The sequence below is a fragment of the Erpetoichthys calabaricus genome, chromosome 10 (genome assembly GCF_900747795.2).
Source record: "Erpetoichthys calabaricus chromosome 10, fErpCal1.3, whole genome shotgun sequence".
NCBI lineage: Eukaryota > Metazoa > Chordata > Cladistia > Polypteriformes > Polypteridae > Erpetoichthys > Erpetoichthys calabaricus.
The window spans coordinates 17,176,184-17,201,619 of NC_041403.2; the positions used below are offsets into that span (position 1 = coordinate 17,176,184).

General features: G+C 35.8%; 1 protein-coding gene across 1 annotated transcript in view; it reads left to right on the plus strand.

Moving 5' to 3' along the window:
* cachd1 (cache domain containing 1) overlaps window positions 1-25,436 on the plus strand; it is a 296,821-nt gene that overhangs the window by 232,925 nt on the left and 38,460 nt on the right. The window contains exons 12-20 of the mRNA XM_028810950.2: window positions 2,769-2,886; window positions 4,362-4,530; window positions 6,056-6,198; window positions 11,378-11,559; window positions 15,976-16,086; window positions 17,725-17,847; window positions 21,800-21,899; window positions 24,873-24,989; window positions 25,240-25,400. Coding sequence (XP_028666783.1) covers window positions 2,769-2,886; window positions 4,362-4,530; window positions 6,056-6,198; window positions 11,378-11,559; window positions 15,976-16,086; window positions 17,725-17,847; window positions 21,800-21,899; window positions 24,873-24,989; window positions 25,240-25,400 — 1,224 coding nt within the window. The remainder of the gene's footprint in view (window positions 1-2,768; window positions 2,887-4,361; window positions 4,531-6,055; window positions 6,199-11,377; window positions 11,560-15,975; window positions 16,087-17,724; window positions 17,848-21,799; window positions 21,900-24,872; window positions 24,990-25,239; window positions 25,401-25,436) is intronic.

Consider the following 25,436-nt stretch of genomic DNA (forward strand, 5'->3'; position numbering starts at 1 on the left):
CTTCAGGCGTCAATACATGTGATGCTTACTGCCTACAGAGCTTGTTAAAATAAATGTAAACCACCCTGCCCTTTCATGTAGCAAAGATGCAGTATTAAACAGAAAAAGCCTCATGTGTTTTATTACCAGCTGAAGAATTTTTACTGTTTTTTTTATTAGGTTTGAAAACTTGGCCTTTGTTTTTTCATCTAAATTAAACTGCTGCATTCCCAGTATTAATTGTTAGAACACATACTTATCGTAAAACTACTGAGTGTTCTTTGAAAGGGGTAGTCCGCAAAGGCAAAAAACTTTCCATGCGTTTTAGATGTCCATGTTAAAGCAGAGGCAATTGCATGTGCGGTCCAACTGGAAGCAGGATACTTTATTATGGTGCAAAAGGCAGTCGGAAAAAAAATCCCTATATCTTATTTATTAAAGAGGTCCCATTGCTACCAATGTGTTTTAAGTTGAATTTTCCTTTTCAAAATGTTTAGGCCTAGAATTTCTATTGAAAAATAATTTGCAGACCCAAATTGCAGATGTGGGGGGTAGACTGAAAAGAAAAAAAAATTGGTGGTATTTTGTGTATACTGACCATTTGTGGAGAGACTTTTAATTTTACATGGTTATTATAGCTGTAATTTAAGAAAGAACATTGTGCACAGCTACAAATTTTAAACAGACAAAAAAAAATGTTTTTGATGTGAACCTTGTACAGTAATGTAGTGCAACTGAATACTTGCTTCCAGAAATGCAGAAATGTTAAATGGCTGTGTTTACATGCATGTTGCCATTTTGTTAATAATTAAGTTACTCTGAATTAAACACCTTAGCAAAAAAGTTAATTTGCAGTGTAATACATGTACACATTGAGCTGTTCATTTGCTGATAGCAGTTACTCAGCTTCTGTTCAGTGAACATGACTGCTGTAAGATAAATCTTTGCGTTCAACAAGTTGAAATCACATCCATTATAATAAACAGATAAAGTCTCAACATCAAACCCATATAATGTCCCTCAGGTGTAATTGTTCAGAATTAAGGTTTCTCTAGCACTGTCGCCATTAGTAGAAGGACCACTTGGGAACTACCAAACCTCTGTTTGTAAAATTAAAATAAGTTGCACTTTCTACTGGTATGCTTTGAAAACACAGAGGCTTCCCTGTTTTGTGTACCCTTGTGCTTTCAGTACATCTCAGCCTCTTTATTTTTTGAGTGAAGTTTACACATTTGGGATAAAGCACAAGCAAAGAGCAAGACATGATCAGGTCACACAGGGCACAAATACTGCAGGCCATAAGTTCTAAAAGTGATGCAGATCTTTCTTCATCTGTCTCATAGATAACTGATGGTTTGTTTGAATTTATGGATGATGCAGTGTTGGATCAATATAGCCAAGTCTCCTCATACAGCCATCAATAAACAGATAAATTGTAGCTTTAAAAAAAAAAAAAAAAAAAATTCTCTATATCACTGTATAAATGTAAAGTGTCATTATTATTCAGTTCTGTAGTGTGTTGTGGTGTGTTGTTTTTTTCATTAAGGCTGAAATAGTGTTCCCTATAGGGACAAAAATGTCAATTTGTTATGCTTAATAAGAAAAAAAGGTTGATTCTGTTGACCTCGCATCCATTTTATTTCTTTGTTTCTTTCTTGAAATCCGCAATAATTAATTCCAATATTATCTTGGCCATCCCAACAGCTTTTTATAAACTTAACAAAATACATAGCCTGTTCTTGCATTTTAAAATTAAAGTGATGGGGCTGGGTTCTAAACATGGACACAAAAGCCTTAAAACTACTGAATCGTCAGTTTTCTAGGCCAAGAGTGTTGTTGAGTGTTGATCCGTGTCTTGAGAATGCATATACAGTGTTTTGCTACACAGTATTATCTATGTTGTTTTTTTAGGAAGGAAACAAAGAAAAACATTTTTATAAGAGTCAGCCATTTCAAAAAGAGGCTGGCTATACTCTTCCTCTCAGCTTTGTAATAGGTGCAAAGCCATTTAGGGAAAAGATTGTCATATGATTTGAATGCACATCTGTCGCTAAACAACTTTGTCTATGTGTGATTCAGTATGTGTGCAAACATTACCTATAAAAAAGTAATTTGAATGCAAATGGCATTAGAAGATATGATATGAGAGTACCCGTATGCCACTGGTGCTTGTTTTCAGTCATGGCCTTTAAAGTTAAGGCCATTTTTTTTAATAAAACCTGTAATAATTAACTGTAAGGTAACTGCTAAGCCAAGATAAAATTTGTAAATTGTATTTCATAATAATTACTGTACTTTATTTAATTTAGGTTTTTTTTCCATTTAGTGACTCATTTATAGATATCTAGATCTATCTATCTGTCTGTCTGGACTTTGTCGTAGTTCTTTCAGACTTGTACAAAGGAGGAGTATTAAACAATTTTTGTCAGATGCTAAGCATTTCAATGTGAGAATAGTCTTATCAACAATGTCCAGAAAATTCTGGAGCCAAATCCCTGTTTTCTTCTGTGGCCTCTCTTGACTGTCTGACAGCATGTTGGCTCTACTGCTTTATTAAAACCTACTGTATGTGCGCTCACATTTTCACCTGTTAACCTTTCTCCTGGCAATAGCTACAGAGCAAAAAGAAGTGACTTCATGGGGTAAGAAAAAATGTCAGGTTATACTTTTAATCTGCATGCGAATTACTATAAATGCCAGTACAATGTATGGTGTCAGAATTTCAAAATGATGATTATGATTTTGCTTTGCATATTTTCATTAGATTTGCTGCTGTTTTTCTATTGTAGCCTTCCCTTGGGCAGTCAGATCATTGCTGTACCAGTTAACTCATCGCTTTCATGGCACCTCAACAGACTAAGAGACACAAGCAAAGATGCTTATAACGTCAGCTATGCCTGGAAACTGGTTTGTTGTTTGTATTCAAAATCAAAATCATCATTATCCAAAGCCAATAATCTTTCTCTTATTATTGATAACACTGTTGTTTCCCCATCACCTCAGGTCAAGAGTCTGGGTGTCATCCTCGACAGTACTCTATCTTTCCTATCTCACATTAATAACATCACCCAGTCTGCTTACTTCCACCTACATAATATTAATCACATCCGCCCTTCCCTCACTCCCCATACCACTGCCATTCTTGTTCACAGTCTTGTTACTTCTCGTCTGGACTATTGCAATTCACTCCTCTTTAGTCCTTCTAATAAATCTCTCCATAAGCTTCAACTAGTCCAGAATTCTGCAGCACGCATCATTACTCGAACCCCATCACCATATTACTCCAGTCTCGCAGCAGCTTCATTGGCTCCCGATTAAGTTTCGAATTTATTTTAAAATTCTGCTTTTAACATTTAAGGCCATTCATAACCTTGCCCCTCCATATCTGTCCAACCTTCTTCATGTTGCCATTCCCTCCCGTAACCTTAGATCCTCTTCCTCCATCCATCTGACCGTCCCTCTTGCCCGTCTAACCACCATGGGGAGCAGAGCATTTAGCCATTCAGCTCCCAAGCTCTGGAATTCATTACCTACCGAGCTTAGAAATATCAAATCATTTTCATCATTCAAATGTAAACTTAAAACGCATCTGTTTAAAATGGCTTTTTCTTTATGATTACAGTGGCTTTGTTTAGTTTTAATTTTTATATTTTCTGATGTTTTAAGTTGTTTATAATGTGTCTTTTATTTATTATTTATTGTTTTTTCGGTGTCTTTGAGTTCTCAGAAAGGCGCCATGTAAATGTATTATTATTCCTAATGCCTCTCACAAATGTTTGCTGATAATACTAAAGAGGAAGAATTTTATGTGATCTCCTTTGCTGTGTGTTCCACAGTTGTTCTAGTTTTAGACTTTTGGCTTGTGTTTGTTGCTAAGCTGTAAATGTGTTTGTTTTATGCTCAGGGGTTCGTCAAATTAGATAGCAACCAAAACTTAGTTTCTGTTCACTCTTGCCCATCTGAAACTGATTATGTGAAGAAAAGTTAATCCCTGCTTACATATGAAAGGGGAAATATATAGAAAAATGTAATAAATTACATTAATGTATTAATGAGCTGCAGGTGAAAGTTGAATGTTGTCTTGAATGCATGCCGCGGCACACACACATCAATATGTTAGTCTTGCTTCCAAGACAATAATCTTTTGCTATAGAAGAAGGTTGTCTTAGTTTTGCTGAATTGGAAATGCAGTTGAATTTCTAAATCATGTCCATTTCACTACTTAGTCTGTAAAGCAAGCTTAATCATTATATTTTAGAGCTACATGTGACTACTTAAGAAAAAAAACTGCTCAGCTTATTCTCTTTAGGAATATAGACAAACAAATGACCTTCAAGTGACAACTGCAGTGATTTCACTAACCTCTTACATATTTATTACAGGTTCAAGACACATCTTTCATTCTGTGTATTGTGGTAGTACAGCCAGAAATACCTGTGAAACACCTTAAAAATCTCAACACAGTGCCAAGCAGCAAGTTGCTTTACCATCGTCTGGATCTGCTGGGTCAGCCCAGTGCATGCTTGCATTTTAAACAACTGGCGACTGTGGGTAAGTGCAAAACTTGGGTGAAGAAATGTGGCTTGTAAGACAGCAACCCACATTCAGTTGGGCTTAGCAGTACAGAATTTCTTGAATAGTCCCTTACAGTAGTGAAACACATGTAAAATATATTTTTTAAAAATATATTACTCCCTGTGATCATATTTTAAAATATGTTGTAAAAGATTTTAAAGAAATACTCAACCTAAAAATATTTTTTAATATTACTTATTACATGTACTTTGTAGTGGTGACCTAGAACAATTTTTAATCTTATTTGTTCATGCAGAATTGAAATACGTTTGACATAATTAAATGTATAATTGAAGTCAACAGCAAATCATGGGAAAACGGTCCATGGAAAAAAGAAAAACAGTCATGTTTGTCATGTCACATAATCCGTATGTCATTTATTCAGTTGCTTGCTCAAAACCTGCAAAACATATCCTTTTTTGTTGAAATATTGCTAAATAGTTACTTCTGGAATTATCAGCATACACATAAACTGGAAATATAAAGACTTACAATATATTGTAAATGCTAATTATACTCTACATATTTCTCAAGATATTGTTTTCATATTTCAGTATATTTTTAAAAATATATTAATCTGAAATTGAAAATTTCCAACAGATGCCTCATATGTGCTTCTTATATTAAGGTGTGTTCAAAATCTAATTATACTTTGACAGAGCACAAATTTTAAACTACTTATTATAAGTAAGTTGGAGCCTGTGAATACTGGTGGAGCTACTGGCTTGAACTACTTATTAGTTACATGGAATTCAGAATTAATAGGAATCATTGGGAAGAACGGTGTTTAGCTTTTTCCATATAAAAAGATGAGTCATGAATGATCAGCCATGGCTCTGAACATGCAGTAAATTTCATGCCTTAAGCACTGTATATTTGAAAATACAACTTTTACAGCATATTCCAATATATTAAGGGAAATGTTTTATTATTTTTCAGATTTAATCTTAAAAGTTGAATTTGAAATACATATATGGTACTTTAATTTGAAATATGTTTCCTCATTTTTGGGTATATTGCAGTGTATTTCCTTTTCATAAGGGATAACATGAGATGTTGTGAATTTCCGTTTGGGATTAATAAAGTATCTATATCTACCTATCTACCTACCAACCCACCAACCAACCAACTGTACTAGTTAAGTTAGGGAAAATTGTGCATCTATAACATGGGTCGCCTGGGCCTATTACAAGTGACATCAAAGCCAGTAATAGCTCTTTTTAGCTCTATTGGATGACCTCATCATGGTGAAAGAAGTTGTTAAATATCACTGTTCAGGATTATTTGTAAAACTCTTGTAGACATTCATACTTTTTGGTTAACAATTAGAAGCTTTCTTGGAAAATCATGCTTTTAAACTATTTCTATACTAAGGATGGAAGCATTCAATGTGTACAATGTAGCCTTCATTAGAATTGTTTTTTGCCACCATGTTGGTATTTATTATTTCTATCCATATTGCTGTTCATCTTTTAATATTTGTGTTTTCATTTTAATGCAGAGTCCCCCACAGTCATGTTGTCTGCAGGGAGTTTCTCTTCACCATATGAGCACCTCAGCCAGCCTGAAACAAAGCGCATGGTGGAGCACTACACAGCATATCTCAGTGACAACACACGTCTCATTGCTAATCCTGGACTCAAGGTATGTGGTAATAATGGCAAACCTATGCAGATGTCTTTAAGATGTGTTAATGTTACTTTTTTTTCTTCTTTTTTATAGGCTTATATAATTTCACAGCATTCTGGGTTAAAATCTGAGCTCCAGTTAAATTTGTGTGGAGTTTACTCATTTGTACCTTTTACATCAGTCTGTATTTTAAGGGTTATCAAGTTTAATTCCACACCCTTAAGAAGGGCAGTTTAAGAAACAGAATTGGCAGCACTTGTGGGCATGTATAAGTGAAAATGGCTTGCAGTGGATGAGTTCCCTGTACAGAGTTAGTTCCCATCTTGTGCACAGTACTGCCGGGATAGACTTTGGTCTAACGTGACACTGTATTTAAATAAGAGGGTTACTAACATGCCTGACTGTGTGAGTTTGTTGCTTTATGAAATGTCTTAATTGGCTAGAATATCCAGACTACTCTTAATTTCTTAAAGCTGTAGCTGTAAATTTTTACTTCTATAGTAGCTCTGTCTTGTAATGGACGAAAGAGCTGAGAAACCTTTTGTGGCTTTTTAGAGAATGCTCTTAAAAGTCACACAACACCCTTTTGAACAGAAATTGATATTTGCATACTTTTTGCATTTAATAGCATTCCTCTTGTTTATATGTGACTTATTGTGAAATATCTTGTGAACAGGGGCCATGAACTGTTACTTTTGTTTAATATATGTAAAACAAATTCATAAATTCAATCCGTAGCACAGAAGTGACCCTATAGTTAGGATGTAGCGGGTTGGATAATGGATGGCTGGATAGCACAGAAGTGTACCATTAGAACAGCAATAGTTAGGGCTGAGTATAGTTTATTCTCTCAAGGTCAACTTGAGGTTTATCGTCATGAAAATGTAAGAGCATAAGACATTTGACAAATGGAAGGGAGATCAGTCCATCAAGCGTGTTTGTTTAGATAATAGCTATTCTGTCTCATTCACTACTATGAAATTCTGGCTTTTATGCCTCTCACAGACTAGTGACAGTAGTTTAATACTATCAGCAGACAACAAATGTAATTTAGAAAATCCTGAATTTGAAACATGACTTTGTGTGGGCCTATTACAAGTAACAAAACTGCCAGTGATCCTACCTTTAGCTCTACTGGATAAGAGCTTGACTTAGCCACAGAACATCCTCCTTATAAAATGTATATGCTGTACCTATTTTAGGCCATCCGTATGTTCAGTACAATATCAGATGATAGAAGGATCACTCATGAGGTACTGTTAATGTCATTGTTAATATGAACAGCAGTTTAGTAACCTTTTCAGCTGTGGATACAAAGTGTCCCTAAATCTTTCGGGTTTAGTGGTAATGATCTTGAACAAAGGAGGAAGACAATTGACATTTTTTAGAAAGATATAGGTCTTAATAATATTGTGTGCCTTCCTAAAACAGCTTCTGTTGTATGTCCTTGAGCTGTGTGCTTTTAATACTGGGTGGCAACTTTACCATCCCCTCCGGTTCTTTGTGGTGTGTTTGAGCAGGTTCTATACAGTGATGTGACACATTCATTTAAGACAGACTCCACTGTGCACCTATAAAAGCTGTTGAGCACAGATTAGCTATCTTGGCTTTCTGAGGAAGTCAAGGTGTTTGTGAGCCGCATTAACTGTGTGACTGGACCAAGTTCAATACTGAGTTGCACCGTGAGAGGGTTTTTCTGGTCAAATGCCACTTTCAAGCTACAACAGCAACAACATAGCCACGATAACAAAGAAAACCAGTCAAACACAAATAATAATGTCATGCTTTGCTTATATTAAAGGACTGTTTAGCATATTACCCAGTCCAGGCACTGCTGGGAGAATAGCATTTGAATAATGGCAAGGTGCTTACTCGTATAATGGTTGGTTGTTGTGATCTCAAAAAGCTAGGGTGCAGTAACATTTATTGGTATTTTAAGATAATATTGTTTTAGTTTGATAAACCAGTCAGTGCAAAGCTAGTAGTTAACCGTCCCATTTCTAGAGCTCAGAATAATAAACAACCTTCTTGACATTTCTCCAAGCAAAGGCCAATTAACACTAGAATCCCTGAAGCCTACAAAAAATCTTGCAATTCTGGGCCACCTTAAATTTCTTCGCACCTAAGGCTTTCTCACATATTTATCTAGCACAAGAATGACAGTGAGGGCAAGCAGTTCATAGCAAAAGGAAAAAGAGAGCATGTAACATACTCATGATAATAATAAGTAATAGGCATATGTATGTGCTGCATATTGTATATAAAAGAACAATATTACATAAGCAATAAGACATTTTGAGTCTTATTGATCTTTACTGCTGCCTGCAATAAGCCAAGATGTGTGCCAGGTTTTGTCCATCCATGATTGGGACTCCAAGAAATTAAAAGCCATGGATCCTCATATCATCCCCACTAATGTAGACGGGAGTGTGGTCTTCTTCCTACTTCCGGAAGTCTATGATCATTTTGCTAATACTCAAGGGAGGAATAGGTGGGTTGATACCACTGTTTCAGAATGCAATTTCTGTCTCTGTAGGCTGTCTCATCATTGTTGGTGACTATGCTGGTGATTGTTGTGTCGTCATTAACTCTTGTGATGGAGTTGAAGGGGCTCGGTAAAGTATCGTGGTGGGTGCCTGTGTGGAGAAAGTAATGCTGTCAGTCTATACATGCTGCAGCCTGTCAGATAGGAAGTCTGCACCACCCAGCTATAGAGAATGGCAGGGAATGCAAGGTCTTGGCACCAAGTAATGAACTTGGATGGCATAACAGTGTTAAGTACTGTGTTGTAATCTATAAACAGTACCCTGCCAAAGCAGTTTTATTATTCAGGTATGCCACAATGGTTTGAGATGAAAGGGATTTGACATTGTCTGTAGACCATTTATTAAATTTAATCTGGAAGTTCTCCATACTACCTGGAATATTTTGTGTTGATGCATCCCAGTACCAGTTTCTAAAAGCATTTAATCACAATGCAAGTACCATTAGTTTGTAATCTATTTTTTTTTGTTTAGATAGATAGATAGATAGATAGATACTTTATTAAGGAGCACAGATGTCATTGTCTTTTGAAGCAGGTGGAAAATTGCATCCTTTCCATTAGGCTTTAAAAATGCTCATAAAAATACAAGCTGATCGGATGCTTATAGGTATTTAAAGTACCCTCCTAATGGAGCTTAGAATGTACACAGCTACTATTACCTTGACTTGTGCTTATTTTGAAACTAATATATAGTTTTAATATTTTCATCTGCACTGAAAGTCATATGTTCTGTTCATTGTTTAATGTGTGTTATGTGTCCCATCGTTTTCTGGATAGCTCATGTTTATACCTTGCAGCTAGCTTAGACAGCATATTGTGGTAAATTTTGACTGGTATATAGTAAACAACTACAGACATAGTTACACAGGCAGAAATGTTCCACATTTTCATCTGTTGAAATTGTGAATGTTTCTGTAACTGAAAGTATTGAGCGTCAAGAGGCATTGTTATTATGCACAGGACAGTGTGCTGAAAGTTACACCACAATGTCACATTACAAAACTCCTAGTTGGAGGAGTATTCCAACTTGATGACTACAGTTGCTGATGTGAGTATGTTACAAAACACAACTAGAAATCACAGGACATGTCACATTAAATGAGCACGTGACAAGTTTCCAGCACAGTTTTAACATTTCCCCTTTTTGTGAAAGTCAGTAATGTGCTACCTGACAAAATGTTAACAGGTATGGCAAGTTCAGCTGCAATCCCTGCCCTTTTTTCATTTTTCATTTTCTCCAATCTGTCGTGGTACGTAAACCTGCTTTCAGATAAATGATCCTCTATTTTATTTGTCACGTCAAAAACACCCATGTTTCTCATTACTTATAGTTGCATCTTATGAGTTGTATTTCCAAGAGTGCACTCATTGATTCTCCGCTCTCAACATGTACAGAGCAAGTCCCTATGACTTAAGACAAACTGGCTTAATTTTGTCGAGGTGAGTGGTTGTCTGGTAAGACTGAGTCGCTAAGTATGTCAGACTACATGATCACCGGTCACAGGAGTGCACCACGTCTACCTCCTTCTCACGGAGATTATAGAAATGATTCCTTTGACTGAAAAAGCCACGTAATGTGACATGGTCTTTAGAAAACTTGTTCTTTCATAAAGCTTCTGTTCATTGCAGCACTAATTCAGATTTACTAAGGACTGATGTGAGTTACTATTTCACTGAAAAATCTCACAATAAATGTCATATCATGGCAATACAGATTATTAAAGTCAATAATCCAGTCTATAAACATTTTGGCAGTCCCTAAACTATTTTTAAATATTTTCATTGGTGGAACTCTAGATGTCCAGTCAACTTAAAATGTTTGAAACATCCAATATCTTTTGGAGCTCCCTAAGTGCAGCTCTTAAACTTTGCAATCTACTGTTGGTTGGCACTGTTTCTGGGATACTCTTCTTGCACCGTTCCTAACATTCAGCTTAATGTTGAAAATCCAGATTTTCTCAATTGCTTTTTCAAAATATTTCAGCGGGTTTGAATTTGTGCACTTGTCATTTTTTTTTTCTGCAGACATAATGCTGGATTTTTTTTCTTTCTATCAACTGCGATGAATGTGTGTTTTGCTTTATATTGTATCTTTATTATTTATCGTGATCTTAAAGGCATTCTATAAAATTGAAAGTTTTATGTACTTGAAGTTGACTTAAAGAGCCTTTTCAGTATGAATTAACTGTTAAGGCAGTAGGGTCTAGTTTACAGAGAAGCTTGGGTTGAATTTTAAGCAGGTTTAAAAAATGGATGATTGATAAGGCACTATTCATTTGGTGACATTATTAGGTACTGAAATGCTCACTTAGGGTTTTTGTTTTTCTTTTCCTAAATTTTATTTGCATACTGTATATTCTTTATCCACACAGGATTGTAGTTTTTTTTTTACAGAAAAGGAGTGGTCATCCATAATGTGCACTTTAAAGGTTTCCAAAAAGGCCACTGACATCTTTTGGGTGCTCTTTTATAGTTTTAAATGCACATAAGTGGTCATTAATCGTGTTGTTTAGCAGCATTAAGCAGTTTCTTTTGAAGTGGGGGGAAACTTTAAGTCAGTTTACGGTAAACAAGTCCCAAACACAGACTAGATTCTTCTCATGGCTGCCTTGACGAAACCCTGTGAAATGTCTATTTCTTGTTTTGCAGTCTTCAGTAAGAAACGAAGTAATGGCTACCAGTCACGTAATCGATGAATGGATGACTCAAATGGAAATGAGCAGCCTGAACAGCTACATTGTACGTCGTTACATAGCAACACCCAATGGGGTGCTGAGGATTTATCCTGGGTCTCTCATGGACAAAGCATTTGATCCTACAAGAAGACAATGGTAAGTTTTAAACTGTTGTGAATTGTCCCCAAACATTTATCAGGAAATGTATTTCAAGGGCCAGCTTTCAGTTTTAATTTTTTGTAATCGTACCTGTTAGTGAGAAGAAATGTTTTTATTGCATGCATTAGTGCAGAAAGTTTGTAGTTGTAAAGAATCGAGTGTATTTATGAGATCTGAGTCTTTGCAGTACATGTCATGACAGCTGTGGGCTACCAGGACTTGGCAGCCTGATACATTTCTTTGTAGTTCCATATAATCCTTAACCAATCCAAAATGTAAATTGCATTCTTCAGTCTTAAAAGTGGGAAGCTTTTCAGGCAATTGCTTATGATTTTTATTTAGCAGCCAGATTATCAAATACTTTTGAATTCCCTATGTGAGAGGCGTTGGGAGGAGTATGAGGAGGCGCAGTGGTTCAGTGAATTACCGGCATATAAATGACAAAGGAAACAGCTACTTAAATTGTTTAAATATGATGGTGGGTCACCACAAACCACCAAATCAGCTTCTCGGTGCTTGGAATGGTACTGGAGTGATGCAACACCATTGTCTGTGTAAGATCAGCTTATTTTCTGTATTGGTAAAGGAAGGGGAAAAGTCTGAGGTACCATTCTAGAATTTATGAAAGTTTTAGTTCACTTTGTTTCAATTTATTCTTATTAAACACACTTTCACTTGTGAGCCCATGTGTGATATAGTGTTGTAGCCAGAATTTGATGGGACCTAGTGAAAAAACATAAATTAGCCCCCATTCTTTTAAATTAAATCCAGTTAAAAATGACCGCCATCAATGAGATATATTAAACATACAAGTAGCATAAAATGTCAGCAGTCATAATTAAGCTTTGTGGAGTTTTGGTAATAATGACATCACTAATCTTTTCATTCGGATGTCAAATAGACAAGCACGTTAATAATATATAACAAAAACCATGCAGTCACATCCTGGGGTTTCAGTTCAACTGCCCTGAATGTCGTTACACCAAAGGTTATACAAATTGAGCATGAAAAAATGACATACAACAAAAACAGCAAAACAGCATTCAGTATACACTCACTGAGCAAATTATTAGGTACACCCTGTACAGCTGCCCATCCATGAAATTGTCGAATTACCCAATCATGTGGCAGCAATGCAATGCATAAAATCAGACCGATACAGGTCAGGCGCTTCAGTTAATGTTCACAGCAGAATGAGGTAAAAATGTGATCTCAGTCTTTTTGATAGTGGCGCGCTTGTTGATGCCAGATGGGCTGGTTTGATTATTTCAGTAACTGGTGATTTTCATGTACAACAGTCTCTACAGTTTAATCCGAATGGTATGAAAAACACACAATACCCAGTGAGTGGCAATTCTGTGGACAGAAACGCCTTGTTGATGAGTCTAAAACTAGTCTAATGGCTAGACTAGTTTGAGCTAACAAAGACTATGGTAATTCAGATAACATTTTTTACAATTGTGGTGAGCAATAAAGAACAACAGAATTCACAACATGTCAAAACTTGACATGGATGATCTACAACATAAGACGACCACATTAGGTTCTACTTCTGTCAGCCAAGAACAAAAAGCAGGTTTCAGTGGGCACAGGCTCACCAAAACTGAACCGCTGATGACTGGAAAAACATAGCCTGGTCTGATGAATCTGCTGAGGCACATAAATGAAAGGATCAGAAGTTGGCACCAACCGCATTAAGACAATTAGATTTTCTTTTTTAGTAAGACACATTTTGTGTTGTTTGACCAGCATTACACACAACTATGTTTTTGTTTAATTCATTTCTCCACTAAAGCTTGACCTTAGCATATCTCTCTGTGAAGTTCTCAATGGACTGTTTTTAAATAAACTCCTTACTCCTATCTTAGTGACAATATTTTCTTGCTCAGTACAGTCGTCTTGATCAGTGAGTTTCCACTTTTGTTCATAGTCTCACATTGCTGATGCAGACTTTCCCTCCAATTCTATGTCAATATCACCTTAGCCACTGTGACCCATGAATCCTCAGTAGATTGATGCAATGGTAGCCATCACAATGACCAAGTGGGTCCACCCAGCCTTTCTACTACAGTATAACCTGACGCATGACGGCATTTTAAGTGCACAATGATCCCACTGACCACACTTGGGTAAGAAGCACCTTGATTCAACAGAAATTATATCTCATTTACTGTGGTGTCTTATATTTTGTCAGTACTATCCTTTCACATCATGCTAAAATATATTAGATCTGAAAAAACTGACTAACCCTAAATGGCATTGTAAAATAAATTCCTTGTCATCTAAAAATTTAGAAAATTGTGCAAAGAACCCAAATCCTGTCCAACAACAACATTTATTTATATAGCACATTTTCATACAAAAAAGTAGCTCAAAGTGCTTTACATAATGAAGAAAAGGAAATAAAAATAAAAGACAAAATAAGAAATTAAAATAAGACAACATTAGTTAACACAGAAAAAGAGTAAGGTCCGATGGCCAGGGGGGACAGAAAAAAAAAAAAAAAAAACTCCAGACGGCTGGAGAATAAAAATAAAATTTGTAGGGGTTCCAGGCCACGAGACCGCCCAGTCCCCTCTGGGCATTCTACCTAACATAAATCCACGGATTCTAAGGTAATGCTTCTGAAACACAGAGGCACTCATTACAAAGTCTGCTGATAAACATTCAACATTGACCTATACCTCAGGTTCACCAGCCATAAAATGGGTCGTATTCAGTGAAGAATTACATTTCACCTTCTGGGGCTGCTAACCAATGCATTTTCACTTAATGATAATGTGGCCAATGGTGGTGTCTGGACAACAATGTTGAATGGAACGGATAGTGTAACACAGTGGGATGTCATCACCTATGATAATTAGTTGCCTCCCTTGTGTTTTAAGGGCACTTTAACTGTGTAATCATATGTCAAGGAGATCTTGTCTCCACTTAAGAGGATGTCTACCTGGTGTCATTTTCAAAATGACAGTACCTGAGGACACACGTCTGATATCTTCTATCCTGTCACAATTTTTTTTTTTTAATTTATTAATTTTATTGTAATCATTCCATACAAATAGATCAATTAATACAAAAAAGAATTGAAGACAAATTAAACCCCACCCTTGAGAAGGAGAGCATGGCCAAAGGAGAATTGCTTAGGGCAAATTCTTATCTTATCTCTGTTAGAGTATGTAGGTGACATTTTGTGATACTATCTACAGCCCAGTCTATACCAACCGTACACTGTTGAGGCTTGAAAAGTGGGAGTGGAAAGCTTGGCTGGATGTGCCACAGATCATTATTTGGCACCTGTATAACTTCATAACATAAATCATAGCTACCTGTATGTATCCCACCAAGCTTCACACACAGCTTTGCTGTGGATCAATAAATTGGTCATTTGCTACGGTCATGAAATCCCTTATTATGGATGACTGCATGACTACTTTTTTGTCACATTTTATTATAAACACACACACCACCACACAATGTAGTATATTCTGTAGTATGTTGTAAAATGAAGACAAAACAGGAGGAATAAGGAAATGTAGTATTTTTATAACAGAAATACTGTAAAATATGTTTTATTATTTAATTGAAATTAGAAGTGAGGTAAGTTGAAACAAGTGCCTTTTTTGAAAATAAAACATTACTCTGTATTTCTAAAGTTTTTTGGTTACATTGTCAGGGATGCGATTTGTAGTCCTATTACAATGATTTACATTGTGCACACATAAGGAATTACAACTTTATGAAGCATATTAAATATCCATTAAAGAAATTATGTTAACATTCTTAGACCCTCTTAATTCAGTTCAGAGTCATGGGGTTCTGGAGCATAATCTCAGCAGTATGAGTTTCATATCTTTTGAAGGGCCCACTTATATACACATCCCAGCACTCACACTTGGCCAGTTTGGAGTCTCAAGTTAATCCAACAGGTAAGTCTTTGTGGATATGTGAGGAACACTTTAGTATCTTGAGCATCTTGGCCACAGATGCACACAGTAAGGAAGCACACGGTTCAAGCCAGTGCTGGATCTTTATGGTAGCAGGACCAACCACTGTATTGCCATGCTGTTTCTAAAATGCTCCCATTTCTGTTTCGTTAATTGCACGATTGTCTCTCCTGAATTAGTATTAAAGTGCTGAAATCTGATCAAAGAATATGCATCTGTAAAAGGGACACAAAGCAATTGTTTGGAAAGGCAAAATATTTGTGCCTTGGTAAGTTGTGCTTCGAATCTTTTTCTTGTATAGGCAGACTACTCTTGTAATTTCAAAACTTAATTGTATCTCTAGGGTTACACAAATCGTGTTAACATTACAGTAAGATGCAAATGTAATCCGGTTTCTATTGATTGTGGGCAAAAGATTTGGACCACTGAATATTTTGAATAATCTAGGCTTTTTTTTTCCTCATTTCAGGTACCTACATGCTGTTGCCAATCCAGGCCTCATTACCTTCACGGGCCCCTACCTAGATGTAGGGGGAGCAGGATATGTTGTCACCATTAGTCATACTATTCATGCATCCAGGTAATAGCTGTAATATTGGTATTCATAGGGGAGTCGTTAGTCAAAAGCAGTGGTGACTCTGAAAAATATTGAAGCGAAATCTGAGTTGTGCCCACATTATACTGTGCTTTATTGTATTGTTGGCTTCAGCGTAGGCCATTACACATAGACATAGTGCTTCTCCATTAAACTAATGAGCCCCTGTAGCTTATTTAAGCTGTTACAGTAAACTGCTTCATGGCACATTCAGATGCAGAAAATTCCAGAGAAATGCAGCAGTAAAATTATTTTAGAAATGCACCTCCTTAAAGGGTTTTTTTTCTTGTTAAATGACAAGTAACTAAAGGTAACCAGCTCAGGTAAAAATAAATACATAAGTAAATAAGTGTGGATCATGGGCCGAGGGACAGATTGAAAGTTCTGTTTCAGTGACAATGTCAAGACACCATCTTATGAAGCATTGAGAATCGGTTGAATTTTGATAAAAGTTGATGTGCCCTTGCAGTTTCAGGACAAATGTAACACTAAACTGGTCATTTTTGAAAGGTTTCAGAATGATTGTGGTGGAATGCTGTTGTTTCCAAAGACTTTGTGAAGTTTAATTTCAGTCTTGTTAAATTAAGTCTTTCAATTGGACATCTTGCTCTTGCTGTCACTCTCTGTTGACTTAGAAATACATAGCCCCTAATAATAAACTGCTTAAAAGTCTGCAAGATGTTTACTACTACTTTAATTATTTTCAGACTTTCAGTATGTTTTAGTTGTTTTCCAAGAATTTTAATTTTAGTGTTTCTTTGTTAATGATAATACTGTAGGTAAATAAACATGAGTTGCAAATAACAAGGGAGACAGCAGCTAATTAAGTTAAATGGGTATCCTTCACCTGTACAGTATGTGCATCTAGCATCATGTGTCAGCTTTTCATAAAATATATAAAAAGCAATGTAGAAAGGAAGAAAAATTTGATGACTTTGATTCTTATTCTCTGAATCTGTCGTATTTTTTTCCATATAAATAAAAAATAGGTTGGAAAAAATGGAAAATTATAACCAACTCAAGTAATAGGATATTAACTTTGTCTACACCAGCGTAACCCCATTTCTAGTTAAGAAATCAGTTTACCTTCTAAAAATATAGCTGTTAGGGGGATGTGTTTCGGAGTTTAGAGACACTGGAGGGCTTCCCTTTCCAGGTCGAGTACTAGCTGGAAGTTTTGTACAAAGTGACGTACAAATCAAAAATGTGTAGCGGCGTCCTTTTAACAACTCTAAAGTATGGGGTACTTTAGCTTTGCACAGTAGTCATTGGAGAACACAATTATTTGTGTTTGCTACTCTATATTATTTTTATTTGTACAAAAATGTTTCACTTTAGAATTTTTTTTAATGCAGAAAAAGCATTATTTTATTATTGCAAGATACCAGCCATAGAACTTTTTAGTTTTGTCACACTTGGCTTTACTTCTTCTCTACTTTAATACCTATCATGTAAGAATTGTGGCTTATCCTTATTTTTTATGTTTTCACCTTAATGTGGTAAACAAACTTAGAGTGAACTTGGGTGTGAACACCTTTCCAGTTAATTATACAAAGGACATTAAACTTGGCTCTTCCCGATTACTGTTACACAGCTAGTAATAAATATTTTTCCCCCCTCAAGCTCCCAGATGTCCTCAGGTTTTGCTGTTGCTGTGATGGGCATTGACTTTACCCTCCGTTATTTCTACAAAGTTCTTTTGGACTTGCTCCCAGTCTGCCATCAGGACAGAGGAAATAAGATAAGGTAGGTTTTAGGCTGTCACTTTTTGGTGAAAAGGAATTGCTCAGAAGTGCATAAGTAAGGGGTTTTGAATCTCATAATTATTACTTTTGTCATAAACAGTTTCTTTGCATTTTCATCCTTCCAGGTTTACTTATAAGAGATCAGGCTAGTGCAGTGTTTATCAGATAATAGCATTCATAACTATCAGTGCAGGACTTGTGTTTTAAAACTCCCAAGAGTTCAATGAGTGATCTGTAATAAATAACCCCTTCAGCCTTGAAGATAGATTAACAGTAGGGAGCCTGACAGCACTGATGCAGCAGAATAGCGGCATGTGTCATAAACTGCATTGAATTAAAGTTGTAGCCATGTGCTTCCAAAATTCTTTGACTACAGGAAAGGTTCTGTCATTAAGTATGACACATCAACAAAAATGTCACAGTCCTAATGTCTTTGTTTTAAAGGTTTTACTGAAATACAAAGCAAAATAGTTCACACAAAAATGAAAAGAAAAATTGAAAATGCACCTACATAAACTAAAATCTTGCTTATAATGGTTCTTTTTAAGGTTTATTTCTTAGTTACATTTCTTTTTCTGTATGTTGTACTTTAATATATCTGTTTTTCTTAAAAATTACATTCACAGACAGAAAATTATATTCCTCTTTGCCTTTCCTTTTACAAACTCATTCTAATCGATTTGTAGTATTACATACGAGAAATACAGAAGAATATTAAGAATGTTTCATTAACATATGAAGGGTTACAGGGGATAAAAAAAGAATCTTTCATTATCTATATAACTGTCTGAAACTTATTTCCTATTATGACTAAGCACACATTTACTGTATGTGAATTTAACTTTAATACTAACTTACTAAAACTGGTTCGTACAAAAATACCGCTTTTGCAAGGTGTAAGCACCACCAGTCTGACAGCATTTTGAATTTAAAAGAAAGTCCTGTGTAGTAAGAGGCTTGTTGGACAGGAGGGTGACTGGGTTACTCTTGGGGCTATGTCACTACAACCAAACAGGAATGGAAGAGAAGTGAAATCTATTAACATCCATAAGAAAGTTGGTTGCTTTGAGCTGTGATTTGCAATCCCAGTTCTGGGAACCCTTGTAGCTACAGGTTTTTGTTCTGACCAGTTTCACATGCAGTGAGTTAGGTTTACCTCTAGTTCAGCATCCATCCATCCATCCATCCATTTTCCAACCCGCTGAATCCAAACACAGGGTCACGGGGGTCTGCTGGAGCCAATCCCAGCCAACATGGGGCACAAGGCAGGAACCAATCCCGGGCAGGGTTCCAACCCACCGCAGGACACACACAAACACACCCACACACCAAGCACACACTAGGGCCAATTTAGAATCACCACTAGTTCAGCATGTACTCAAATAACTTGTCTTTTTTTCCCCTTCGTCTGCATTTAGAAAATGGCAATAGCGTGAGAACTTTTTTCCCCCCATAGTTTTAATAACTTCTCATTTTTATTTTTTTTTTGTGAATATTACATGCTAATAATGACGGTCAACATAATGGCAAAGTAGACACAGGGCAAAATGACTTTGCACCAGAAACAGAAGCTTAATCATTAAGAAATGGCGGCTTAAATAACTGGAACACCTAGAGCAGCAGAATAAAAAGCAGCAATATTAAAAACCACATATATCTCCATGTAACATATATATGTAATTGATGTATTCCAATATAATTTGGCAAAACCAATTTTGAAATTTCCATAGTTAAGCATTTCATAATTCATTTGTCTTGCTTTGCTGTATGCTGTGCTTCTCATTAACTTTAAATACTAGCATACATTTAAGGGAGCAAATTCCACAGAAAAAAAAAGTGAATTAAAAAGAAGACGACAAAATAGTTAAGAAATTAAAATTATGGCAAAAAACGAATATTTCTAAATTTCCATTGAATGTAAATCTGTCACTACCACATTTCTCTAAATGCAGATTAACGGAAAGGTAAAAAGATAAGCTACTTAAACAGTGGCATCAACTGGAGAGAAAATGACTCATTTCAAATAACTGATTATAAAGCTAGTTGGAACAAAAAGTTCTAGTCACAGGTTCTCCAGGGCTAGGAATGGAAACCACTGCTTTAGAACCATTTCCCATGAGTCTAGTTAATATTGTCTTAAGTTAATGTTTTCAATTAATACTTAAGCAATAGCATTATGGACTAACATCCACATCAATGATATAAAGGCTCACACTTAGAGATTCACTAAACGATTTTAAGAACTGGCATAGATGATTGTTACCTCATTTCTATAGCACATGATAGTGTGCGCAAAGAGCTTTATGACTATTGCTTCTGATGTACTTTCAGGTCCATGTGCATTTTACATTGAGTTAATCAAGCAAATACAAGGGTTTTATAAAGTTATTTGATTGAAGTGGCTTCATATTTATTGATGAAAAAATTAACTATTGTGCTGTAACAGTAGTATGCTGAGGTTGCTGGTCATTTGAAAGTGCTCTCTAGAGCTAGAACTTACTGGAAAAAAATTACTTTTGAGAATGATGTGCAATAAGCAAATCCACTGTATTTAATATTAGAACTTATTATTTGACTGATGCCCTCATCCAAGGTGACTAATAACATTTGAGATATAATTGAATCCATTTTTGTTTTTACAATTGGAGTACAGGCAGGTGAAGTAACAAAGCTGTGCAGTGTCCATTGCGGGGATTTGAACCCACAATCTTGGGATTTGTGGTCCAAAGTCTTAAACTTTAGATCACTACTCCACACTCCCTGACAATATTTAAATATTTACGTAGGATTTTCAAGATATTTCTTAATTGCTGCATAGTGGCCAGAAAAACTGACCTATGCCAAAAAATAACACTTCAGGCATGGGTACTGCTCAAAAAGGCAGCTCCAGGTGCCGGCAAAAATCCTTCCATGTGCCTGTATGGGTGAGTCAATGATCTGTTTAGTACAGTGCAGTGAATACGGGTAACTTATGTGGACAGTTGTTTTCATAAGTATCCCATTTAAAAAAAATGAAAATTGTCAAATATGTAACACTGAAAGATAGATGACAAGAGCAGTGTTGTGGTCAGTTGCGGTAACCACACATCATCTTTTATATTTACAGAAAGAGTTACATGTACAGCTTGAGGTAAAACATAAAAAGTCCTCATTTCTTTTACTAAATACATTTTTTAAATGGTCATAGTTACAAAGGTCTTTTTGAAATGATTTCATATCATAAAAATCAATTGTGGGTAAAATAAGAGAACCAGACTTGGATCACTTAAAATCCACAAAGGCATTGATAAAGTAGATCCAGCAACATTCTTTCATCTTAAGAGTAAACTACATACTCGGACACCAGTGGAAGTTGAGGGGAGTCCAGGAAGCACATCTTTATGCAGCGCTGTGGGGCTGTGGAACAAAGTAAGAGATACGTATGTATTTCAGGCACAAACCTTGACAACCTTTTAAGAAGAATCTGGATGGAATATTGGAACAGCTTAGCTACTAAACAAATGGTTTTGAAGGACTGAATTGTCTCCTCTTGTTTGTCAAATTTCTTATGTTTCTTACTGAGAAATGGACAGGCAGGGTGATACAGCATTCATGAACAATCCTTTGCTATTATGTTATGAAGTCCTAGATGGATGCTGTGGTTTAGATAGACACCATGAGGCAGTCTGTATATAATGCATTTCACATTCGTGTTCTTTTCAATGAAATTATTCTGCTTGTGACTAAAGATGTAGGAACATACTAACAGCAGTCAATTCAGCTTGCTTAATGAGGTTTTTCACTAGCAGATTATGATCAACAGCACCACAGATTGTAGAGAGTAAAACACATGTCAGGGAGTGGAAACTTGGTCTCTGGGAAGTTTACATATTGTGGCAAAGCATTGTTTTTCTCCTTCTAAATGTTTACAAATGCTTTGAGTGTTTGTCTCTGTATTTTGTTTTCATTTTAAGGTGTTTTATTATGGAGGATCGGGGATACTTGGTGGCTCACCCAACCCTTATTGACCCCAAAGGTCATGCACCAGTAGAGCAGCAGCATATAACACACAAGGTAAGCATTATGGTGTTCATTTTTAAATAAAATATATCAAAGAAGTTAGATTTTTAAAAGGCACATATCTTCAGAGTGTATAAATTAATGTTGCAGAATATGAATTCTAAGTCAGTACTGGTTGTGCCAGGTTATTTCCATTTTAACTGTGGCTGGGGAGTGAAGGATGTGCATGTTAAAGCAGTTTTTCCTCAAGTTCAGTTTTGACGACTCGCTCTTTATGCAGGTTTATGGTCCAACCAATTTCACAATCTGTAATTGATTTTGCATTTACTTAATCTCATTGTTTAATTGTGTTTTTGTTATTCTGCTTGTTCTTTCATTACTCTTCATCTAAAAATCGTGGTAGTGTGAAATTGACATTTTCAAGAGGTTTAGAAATATTTGTATTTTTGCCATAGCTTTAAATGTTTAACTTTGTTCTCACACGTTATTCACATTTTTCTATGATGATTTGCTCCCTTAATTATTATAATATTCTTACTTGGTCGACACCTTCAGCATTTCAGATACATTGGTTGTTTTATTTTGTTTTTACAATTGGAGCACAGGCAGATGAAGTGACTTGCTCATGATTACACAGTGTCAGTAACAGGATTTGACGGCCAAAGCTTCAACCAGTATACCACACTGCCTGCATAAAATGTCAGCCTTCTCTTTGATAGTCCAAACTTTCTTTTTTAACTTCTGCAGTTGTCTGCTTGTATAAACATTTTTTAAAGTGCAACATCTACACCCAGGTAAATCCTGTTAACTCTCTGAATTCATTCCTAATAATGACATTTAACAAAAAGTGCAACTTGGATCAGGGAAAATAGCACTAAATTATAAAGGGTTACAGCCACTTTAGTATCGTATCTACTAGAATTCTCAATATGGCTTGCATAACCGGAATAAACTGAAAAATATAAGTAATGGTGATGAAAATTAAAAGTCAAAGTATAAAATACAATGAATGATCCCCTTGTAGACATGCTTGCTACCTTAAAATAAAAATTTAGAAAACTCATTTTTGTAATTTCTTGTTTGACACCAAAACAGAAACTGATTACTATAAGTTTAATTAATTAAAGTGGAGGTTTAAGTCAGTTAGGATGAAAACCTATAGCCACATTGGGCACCCAGGACTGAGGCTGAGAACTTACTTAAAGGATCTTTTTCATCTTCCCCTAAATCAGGCGTGTCAAACTTAGATACTGGAGGGCCACAGTGGCTGCATGTTTTTGTTTTCTCAATTTTCAGGGTTAGTAACTAACTACTTTCGCTAATTTAACCTTTTTTGCTTTAATTGTTTTCCTTAACCAGCAACCAAAGAATTGATGCAAAGCAATCTAACAGATGACCAGCTGACTTGGGGCGATCTCAAACAGTCCTGGAGAGCCTCCTTTTTGTTAATGAAACATATTTTTTAATTTTATCTTTTGTTAGTGTTCTCATTCTGCCTCACCCCTCATTTCTAAAACTGATTCCAAATACTCTGTGCACTATAGTAGATCGATATTTCTTAGACCTTCACTTTTTGTTTTTTTGCCCATTGTCCACACTGTTGTAACATTTTTAAACCAAAAAACTGAGATTTTTGTTAACATGCTCTAAAACTGTATACTTTGGAATGCTGGATCAGTATTGTTGTGTAGATGGGCAAAAACATGTTGAAAGTAAGCCACTAATCGCGCTCTGATTGGTTTGTGCTTATTACATGGCTGTTCCCTGATTGGATTGTGCTCATTACATCATCTCATTTCTCAACTGGTCATCCCTCACAGAAGAAAACCATATTCTGACATAAAAGATATAGAGGAGTTGCTTCCATGGCACTTGTTGCATTGCTTGCCTGTATACATTTAAATTATGTTTTGTACAGTTTGAATGCTGTATTACATGCACAAAAAATGTAATTTACCAGTCACTACAGTGTGCGATGTGGCCTAGAGTGTAAACATGCCTTCAAGGGTGACACTTCTCTTCCTTTTTCCATTGATGCGTACATGCCTAGTTAAGGTGATTGGCTATGTTGTATGTATTTTCAGTTTTTAAGTGTGAACAGACATACCATTGTAAAGGATGTGAAAATGCTAGTTTTGACAGATATCATTTTTGTTTACAAACACAGTTTTGTAAATGAAAACTAGTGTAGTGTACTCTGTCTGTTTAATTAGCATTAATAATTAGTTAATGGAGAAAGTGGAAGGCAAACCTATAGCCACTGCTGCTCTCCAGGATCTGAGTTTGACACCACTTCTGTAGATTTTGAATCTTAATACGTGTCCAAAAGAGACAGTATTTATAATACAATTTAAAAAAAAAACTGTTTTATATAATTAGTTAAATATAAACTAACTCTGAGGCTAGGGATCTACACTGACAATTGGAAGGTTGCCAGTTCGAATTCCGTAAATGCCAAAAAGGGACTCTGCTCTGTTGGGGCCTTGAGCAAGGCCCTTAACCTGCAATTGCTGAGCGCTTTGAGTAGTGAGAAAAGCGCTATATAAATACAAAGAATTATTATTAAAGAATTAAAACCACACGTTCTTTATTTAATTTATTTGTACCAATGGTGGAGAGACAACTTGATTTACCGAAGGTCCCGCATTTAGTTATTTGTGTAGATTTAGCTGCAACCTTGTGGTTTATAATGTGACCTAAAATGCTTTCTTAGCAATTTTGGTCCCTGTATGGCTACTAAAACAGACAAATTTTTTTTTTTTTTTTGCATGTGATAAATGTGGTGATTTCTTCCTGAAATAATTGAAACTTTTCAGAATTTGAAGAAAAATACAAATGTTATATTTTACTCTTTGCTCATAGTTCAGTAAATGCGATACCCTCCCATTCTGTTATTTCACTTGTACAAAATGCATTTTAAAAAGTTATTTAACACACATCTGTGAATCCTGCAGGCTTTTATGTCTAAGAAGCAATATCAGTCTGGTACTACTGTCATCTAAGATTCTCTCTCTCTGCCCCTCCCAGGAGCCTTTGGTTGCAAATGACATCCTTAACCATCCAAACTTCGTCAAAAAGAAACTGTGCAACAGCTTCAGTGACAGAACTGTGCAGCGTTTCTACAAGTTTAACACCAGCATCACTGTAAGTGGGTCTGCTTGCGAGACCATGTTAGTCTGTCTTGTGTAACAGCTACATCTAGTGTTCACAATGAGTGCTACATAAATATTTAATGGAGAGAAGTCCTGTGTTTTTAAAGTGGTGCACAACTTTAAATGTTTTTACAAATCAGAACAAGTTACTTTATAAGCCATGTAATAGTGTTCATTGTGAAAGACATTGTAAAAAAAATGAAATAATAACTGACAGCATTTGGCGTTGTCTTATCCTCTAGGGAGACCTTACTAACTTGGTTCATGGAAGTCACTGCTCTAAATATCGTCTGACCAGAATCCCTGGCACTAATGCTTTTGCTGGGATAGTGAATGAGACTTGTGATTCCCTAGCATTTTGTGCCTGCAGTATGGTGGATAGGCTGTGCCTTAATTGCCACAGGTATGTTGAATAAAAATGAGTAATTAAAGCGTACCA